Here is an 8,355-nt window from a genome sequence, read left to right on the forward strand (position 1 = left end):
AATTTCTGCAACTCCTTCCAAAGCTTAGGTAATCTGTTGCCTCATAACTATTGGGAAAATAACTTATTTCTTATAAAACAGGAAATCCAGAATAACTGATTTCCCACCCTCTCTTGCCCCAAAGATGTGGGCATGTGACTGCCCATCAGTTACCGCTGACTCAGCCTTTGGCACAAAGAAGAAGAGATCAAGACGAACCTTTTCTGGCAGTGGTAGCCATTGCAGCAAGATGGATTCCTGGGGCAGCAGTGGCAGCAGTGCTACTAGTGTCACCCCATGTCCAGTGATAACTGTGTCAAAACTATGAGCAGCAACATTTATGCTTGGAGGCAGCAGCAGCATTGGCATTATTTTTTTCACTGTAGCTGCTGTGTGGTCTTCCGAGCCTGGTTCTCCAGCTACCCGGTGTTTTTGAAAGGTATCCATTATTATTTTCATGAAATCCTTCCCTGCTTAACTCAGCAAGAGTTGGTTTTTGTTATTTGCAACTAAGAACTGTGAATGAGGCCAGAATGTAACCAGTCATTAGAAAACGACTTGAACTATGAACTGGACAGCCATCAGTGCTTTCTCCAGCTCTTCTCTCTATGTGTTTACATCTTTTGCTCTTATCTATAGACTTTTGCTTTTTATCAATCTATAAGTCAGCCAAAAGAGAGTTGCAACCTTCTGGGATTACCTGTGACAGGTCAAGTCCCAGTGAGTATGATCCATGGGCCCTCAGTCCCAGTTCCATTTGCCCTACTCCAATCATGAATCCTCACTGGGAAGGGGATGATAGAGTATAAACTGGGCTGCTGGAGTCCATACCCCTATGGATTAGGGGGCCATTTTCAGAAAAGGCTGACGCAATGTGAGCTAGGAAGGCATCCCCAAATGAAGTCTACTTTAGGAACATGGAGTTCTTCAGTCATGGAATGCTGTGCATCTCCTGATATATTCTCCCATTACAAAAAGGGTATCCTTTACACCAAACACTTTAAAAGATTAAACACAGGCCAGTGGCTCACGGCTGTAATCCCAGCACTTTGGGAGGCTGAGGCGGGCAGATCACCTGAGGTCAGGAGTTCAAGAACAGCCTGAGCAACATAGTGAAACCCTGTCTCTACTAAAAATACAAAAAGTAGCTGGGTGTGGTGGCATGCACCTGTAGTCCCCCCCTACTTGGGAGGCTGAGGCGGGAGAATCACTTGAACCCAGGAGGCAGAGGTTGCAGTGAGCCAAGATCACACTACTGCACTCCAGCCTGGGCAACAGAGCTAGACTGTGTCTCCAAAAAAAAAAAAAAAATTAAGCACAACTCTGCAATGCCACCCCTGCCCCACCCCTGCCCTTGCCCCACCCCTGCCCTTGCCCCACCCTTTTACCCGTGCCCCACCCCAGCCTCTGCATCTCTGTCTGCAAACGCATCATTAAGTCAATGCAGTAAATGATCATATATGGGAAAAAAAGGAAGGGTTCAGAATAACACTGCTGTAATCTCAGCTTCTGAGCTAGGAAGTTAAGAAGAACAACTTTTTGATAACCAACTTTTCAAACCTATAAACATAAGCCCAGATCAGCAAAGTGATGCAATTTGAGGTCTCAGTGAATTTTCTTTGGGACTTATCTCCACCAAGATTGCTTTATCTCCAAGTTCTGACCCAGGAGTTACAGAATATACTTTGTCATCATTGCTGGGTCCACAGGGACCAAGAAATAGGCGGGATAATTCATTTCTGCTTGTCTCTGATGAGACTCTCAGGGAATCTAGTCCCAATGGCCATGGAAGCTACTGTAAATACCTGTCTGTGATTCTCCTAAACATTCATCCTGCACAGAGGGATAAGGCCATGAACATCTGCTCTTCACTTGCTCAGGACTTGCCTGTATTTCTAAGACTTTGCCATCCTTAGAATAATTAGGAGCATTAACTAAGTTCCTTCAAGGTAAAATTATAACAGCAGAGATGTATATACATATGACTAATGAGTGGAGCTGAGAAAGCTCCTTTTCTAAATATGCGACATCCAGGGAGAAATAATAAGAGTCCTGAATCCATCAGCTGGAGCTTGACATAGACATAGTAATAATCAGCTGTTTTGCCTCTGTGAGTGACTAGGGGGTGGGAGAAAGCCTGGAAATATTAAAAGAGACCTACATAATAGCACAGGAGGGCTGTGTATGTGTCTGCATGTTGTTTTTATGTTATATTTTATAAAATTGAAAGAATTAGTATAGAAGGACCCACATCATCCAGGACTGGACATCGGAAGTTGGGGGTATAGGGACGAGGGGTGGATCCTGACCGAGCGACCCTAATACAGGTTTGTTAACATGGCCATGGTTGAAGCTTGATTTGTTGCATCTAGAGCCTCAGCTTCTATAATGCTGATCTCTGTCTTATCTGCATCTGGGATCAGGCCCATGAGCAGGACAAACCAGGCGAGCATCTCCGAGTTCCTCCTCCTGGGACTCTCCAGGCAGCCCCAGCAGCAGCATCTCCTCTTTGTGCTCTTCCTGAGCATGTACCTGGCCACCGTCCTGGGGAACCTGCTCATCATCCTGGCCGTCAGCACAGACTCCCACCTGCACACCCCCATGTACTTCTTCCTCAGCAACCTGTCCTTTGTGGACGTCTGCTTCTTCTCCACCACCGTCCCCAAGATGCTGGCCAATCACATACTCGGGACTCAAACCATCTCCTTCTCTGGCTGTCTCACGCAGATGTGTTTTCTCTGTGTGTTTGCTGACATGGACAATTACCTCCTGGCTGTGATGGCCTATGACCGCTTTGTCGCTGTGTGCCACCCCTTACATTACACAGCAAAGATGACCCATCAGCTCTGTGCCCTGCTGGTCACTGGATCATGAGTGGTTACCGACTTGAATGCTCTGCTGCACACCCTGCTGGTGGCTCGACTCTCATTCTGTGCAGACAACACCATCCCCCACGTCTTCTGCGATGTGACTCCCCTCCTGAAACTCTCCTGTTCAGACACACACCTCAGTGAAGTGATGATTCTTACTGAGGCTGCCCTAGTCATGATCACCTCATTTCTTCGCATCCTGGCTTCCTATATGCACATCACCTGCGCTGTCCTGAGGGTCCCATCCACAAAGGGAAGATGGAAAGCCTTCTCCACCTGTGGCTCCCACCTGGCTGTGCCTCTCCTCTTCTACGGCACCATCATGTCTCTGTATTTCAGCCCTTCATCCTCCCACTCAGCTCAGAGAGATACAGCAGCTGCTGTGATGTTCACAGAGGTGACTCCCATGAAGAATCCTTTTATCTACAGCCTGAGGAACAAGGACATAAAAGGGGTTCTTGTAAAAGTGGTTGCTGTGAAATTTTTTTTTGTTCAATAATGTTATAGGCTTAAGAAATTCCTAGAAGGAGCTAATTTCTGAGATAATCCTGTTTATTTTTTCTACTGTGTGAAACTTAGCATTGTTTGTTTGTTTGTTTGTTTTGAGACGGAGTCTCTCTCTGTCACCCAGGCTGGAGTGCAGTCGTGCGATTTCGGCTCACTATAACCTCTGCCTCTTTGGGTTCAAGATATTCTCCTGCCTCAGCCTCCTTAGTAGATGAGATTACAGATGTGTGCCACCACAGTTTTTTTTTTTTTTTTTTTTTTTTTTGTATTTTTAGTAGAGACGGGGTTTCACCATGTTGGTCAGGCTGGTCTCGAACTCCTGACCTCAAATGATCCACCTGCCTTGGCCTCTCAAAGTGCTGGGATTACAGATGTGAGCCACCACGCCTGGCCAGCATTTGTTTTCATAATAGAAACATTTGGTATCTATTTTGGGAGAATGAAACCCTTCATATAGACTCTTTAGGTTAAAGATGGAAAGAGAGATCCTTTAAATGACCTGACAATTCCAATTGTCAATGCCCTCCTGCCAAAACCTAGAAGGAACACACCTGTAGTTGAATAAGTTGGATTTACTAATTATATAACAAGGGAGAATACACAGCATCGGGAATAGTGAGGTGTCTCAATAGAAGAGTCCTAAAAAGGACTTCTGCTTGTGTAATGTTGGTGAGGAGTCAGGAATGAGTCTGTGCTCTGGAGTAGATGCCATTACAGAATAGAGATAATTCTGACTGAGTATCTTTTCTTTTTTTTTTTGAGACAGAGTCTCACTCAGTTGCCCAGGCTGGAGTGCAGTAGCTCAATCTCCGCTCACTGCAAGCTCCGCCTCCTGGGTTCACGCCATTCTCCTGCCTCAGCCTCCTGAGTATCTGGGACTACAGGCGCCCGTCACCACGCCTGGCTAATTTTTTTGTATTTTTTTTAGTAGAGACGGGGTTTCACCATGTTAGCCAGGATGGTCTCGATCTCCTGACCTCGTGATTCGCCCGCCTCCCAAAGTGCTGGGATTACAGGCGTGAGCCACTGCGCCCGGCCATGAAAGAGTGTCTTAATACATTTTATCTAGAAGGAAAGAAGAGGCCAAAGCTGTGATTGCCAAAGAAACAGCAGTCACTCATATCACCATCACAGGGTGATGTTTGGTTATTTTTGTGGCTATGACAATGTTCATGTTTTTGTGTTGAGACATCATTACAGAATGGTCTTGCTTTGTTTTTCTCTAGCACAGTCAGAGTGTGGCCTTATCTGATACTGATGTTCTGTGAAATTCTCTATGTTGAACACAAAAACCTTGCTGTGAGGGCCAGGCCAACTCCTATCAGGGTTGTTTACTCTTTCTCACAACAGAGACCTTGACATGAACACATCCGATGGAAAGATCAGACATTTGTTGGGGCAGGAAGGGGAGGATTCATTTTATTTTATTTTATTTGAGACGGAGTCTCGTTCTGTTGCTCAGGCTGGAGTGCAGTGGCGAGATCTCGGCTCACCGCAACCTCTGCCTCCCAGGTTGTAGTGATTCTCCTGATTCAGCCTCCTGAGTAGCTGGGATTACAGGTGCGTGTCACCACGCCTGGCTAATTTTTGTTATTTTTAGTAAAGATGGGTTTTCACTGTGTTAGCCAGGATGGTCTCGATTTCCTGACCTCGAGATCTGCCAGCCTCGGCCTCCCAAAGTGCTGGGATTACAGGCGTGAGCCACTGTGCCTGGCTGAAGGGAGGATTTATTTAGCATTTCAGAAAGCCCTAATTCTGCCACTCATTTAAGCTATTTTTATTTTCTTATCTAAGCTTTATATATCACACATTACAGCAGGAATATGGGTAAGTTAAACAAGAAAAATATCTTCCACAGTCCCAAATATCCAGCCATATCAATCAACTACATCTATTTTTTTACACTCTGTTCTGTGTCAATGCACACATATATTTTTATTTAGATACTGATTTATATCCTGGTTTTTCACCTTTCATTTTATAATAAAGCTTTTCCAAATCACTACATAGTCTCCACAATTTTATCTTAATACTTTATATGTCTCCATCAAGTTCTCTAGCAAAAGACTCTTACTAATAATTCTATTTCTAAATTAAAACATAAAGGAAATTTACTATTTAAGAGCGTGATTTGAATTTTACTTGTAGGCCAGGCGCAGTGGCTCATGCCTGTAATCCCAGCACTTTAGGAGGCTGAGGTGGGTGGATTACCTGAGGTCAGGAGTTTGAGACCAGCCTGGCCAATATGGTAAAACCCCGTCTCTACTAAAAATACAAAAATTAGCTGGGTGTGGTGGCGTGGTGCCTATAATCCCAGCTACTAGGGAGGCTGAGGCAGGAGAATTGCTTGACCCTGGGAGGCAGAGGTTGCAGTGAGCCGAGATCACGCCACTGCACTCCAGCCTGGGTGACAGACCGAGACTCTGTCTCAAACAAAAAAAGAAAGTGATTGCAGAAAATAACAAAACTGACCAATTATGAAACTGGTTATTTTTTCCTTGTCTTTGACATTCAGCATTTCTTTCTTTCTTTTTTTTTTTTTTTGAGACGGAGTCTCGCTCTGTCGCCCAGGCTAGAGTGCAGTCTTGCGATCTCGGCTCACTGCAAGCTCCGCCTCCTGGGTTCACGCTAGTCTCCTGCCTCAGGCTCTCAAGTAGCTGGGACTGCAGGCGCCGGCCACCACGCCCGGCTATTTTTTTTTTTTTTTTTTGTATGACTGAGACGGGGTTTCACTGTGTTAGCTAGGATGGTCTAGATTTCCTGACTTTGTGATCCGCCCGCCTCGGCCTCCCAAAGTGCTGGGATTACAGGCGTGAGCCACCATGCCTGGCCAACATTCAGCATTTTTACTATGATGCATCTGTTTGTGGGTCTCTTTGTGTTTATCTTACTTGAAGTTTACTAAGCTTCCTGTTTGTATAGGTTATTATCTTTTAATAAATTTGGGGCCGGTGTCGGTGGCTCAAGCCTGTAATCCCAGCACTTTGGGAGGCCGAGGCGGGTGGATCACGAGGTCAGGAGATCGAGACCATCCTGGCTAACACGGTGAAACCCCGTCTCTACTAAAAATACAAAAAAATTAGCCGGGCGGGATGGCGGGCGCCTGTAGTCCCAGCTACTCGGGAGGCTGAAGCAGGAGAATGGCGTGAACCCGGGAGGCGGAGCTTGCAGTGAGCCGAGATCTCGCCAGCCTGAACGACAGAGTGAGACTCCGTCTCAAAAAATAAAATAAATAAATAAATAAATAAATTTGGGAAATGTTTAGCCATTATTTTTCCAAAATTTTTTCCTCTCCTTTCTCTCTTCTCCTTCTGGTACTCCCATTGTGTGTATTTGGTGCACTTAATGATGTCCACATTTCTTTGAAGTTATATTCACTTGTCTTTTTTTTTTTTTTTTCTTGAGATGGAGTCTTGCTCTGTCACCCAGGCTGGATCTCCCCTCACTGCGGGTTCAAGAGATTCTCCTGCCTCAGCCTCCCAAGTAGCTGGGACTACAGGCGCTCTCCCACTGTCATGCTGGAGTCAACCTCCCATTTACTCTGATTTTTTTTTTTTTTTTTTAAAGGCATGAGCCCAGCGCTTTGGAAGGCCAAGGCAGGAGGATCACTTGGGCCCAGGAGTTTGAGGCCATCATGGACAACATAGCAAGACCTCGTTTCTAGAAAAATAAAAATAAAAAAATTAGGTGGGTGAGGTGGCATGTCCCTGTAGTCCCAGATACTTGGGAGAATTAGGCAGAAGGATCTCTTGAGTCTACGAGTTCAGGGCTGTAGTGAGCTATGATCACAGCTCTGTACTCCAGTCTGTGCAACAGAGTAAGACCCTGTTTCTTAAAAAAAAAAAAAAAAAAAAAAAAAAAAAAAAAAAAAAAATGTGGTCTCAGTAAGTTGCCCAGGCTGGTCTCCAACTCCTGGATTCAAGGAATCCTCCCACCTCAGCTTCCAGAGTAGCTGGGACTACACGCACATGCCACCATGCCGTCTTGATATTGTTTTTTAGATTTTAAAAGTAATTGTTTTTTGAGACGGTATCTCACTCTATAGCCCAGGCTAGAGTGCAGTGGCACAGTCTCGGCTCACTGCAACTCCGCTTCCCGGATTCAAGCAATCCTCCTTCCTCAGCCTCCTGAGTAGCTGGGACTACAGATGCCTGCCACCGCATCTGGCTACTTTTTGTATTATTAGTAGAGATGGGGTTTCACCATATTGGCTAGGCTGGTCTTGAACTCCTGACCTCAGGTGATCCGCCTGCCTTGGCCTCCCAAAGTGCTGGGATTACAGGCGTGAGCCACTGCGCCTGGCCTATTTTGTGTAGTTACTACCAGAGTTGGATCTTTGGTCTCTTACATTTTCCAACTCTCGCTCTACCGCTATATTGCGAAACTGTTCACTGTTGTTTACTTTTTCAATTTAACTGGTGATCAGGCTCCTCAGGTAAGAGAACTTACTCATCCAATAACTTCCCAGGGGCTCTCGCGTTTGGGTGCGGCCCCTGGTCCTGGTCGGAGCGCTCCTCTCAGTCCCAACCGGCCTCACTAGTTGCGGAAGGAAACCCTGCAGCCCATGTCCTGCCCTCTGGGACATTGGGTGCGGATTGACGGCAACCCTGACCGTTGGCACCTCCCCAGTCCAGGAGATAGTGTGGGTTGTGGTGGCTTCACTCACCTACACTGAAAAGAACAGAAAGCTACGCAGGAGGCTGAGGCAGGAGGATTGCTTGAGCCTAGGAGGCGGAGGTTGCTGTGAGCCAAGATCGCCCCACTCCAGCCTTAGCAACAGAGCCAGTCTCAACTAAAGAAAAAAGTGTCTCAGGTACCGTGCCATGGCTTCATGAGAACTGATGTAACACCTGACTCTGGGCAGGGGTGCCAAAGAGTGAGTGAGTGGAGACTCTCACCACTCACTTCCTGGCAGCTACTTTTCTGGATGCATGGGGCAGGTCCCCTGCACATGAGATGGTGTGGGTTGTGGTGGCTTCACCCACCCACACTTAAAGAA

General features: G+C 46.2%; 1 protein-coding gene across 1 annotated transcript; it reads left to right on the top strand.

The window, feature by feature from the left end:
* Nucleotides 1-2,380: 2,380 nt before the first annotated feature.
* On the top strand, nucleotides 2,381-3,580 carry LOC100437078 (olfactory receptor 1F1). The gene has a single exon (XM_002826042.5). The coding sequence runs from the start codon at nucleotides 2,407-2,409 to the stop codon at nucleotides 2,851-2,853; it is 447 nt and encodes a 148-aa protein (XP_002826088.3). The 5' UTR covers nucleotides 2,381-2,406; the 3' UTR covers nucleotides 2,854-3,580.
* Nucleotides 3,581-8,355: the final 4,775 nt, after the last annotated feature.

The sequence above is a fragment of the Pongo abelii genome, chromosome 18 (assembly GCF_028885655.2).
Source record: "Pongo abelii isolate AG06213 chromosome 18, NHGRI_mPonAbe1-v2.0_pri, whole genome shotgun sequence".
Lineage (NCBI taxonomy): Eukaryota > Metazoa > Chordata > Mammalia > Primates > Hominidae > Pongo > Pongo abelii.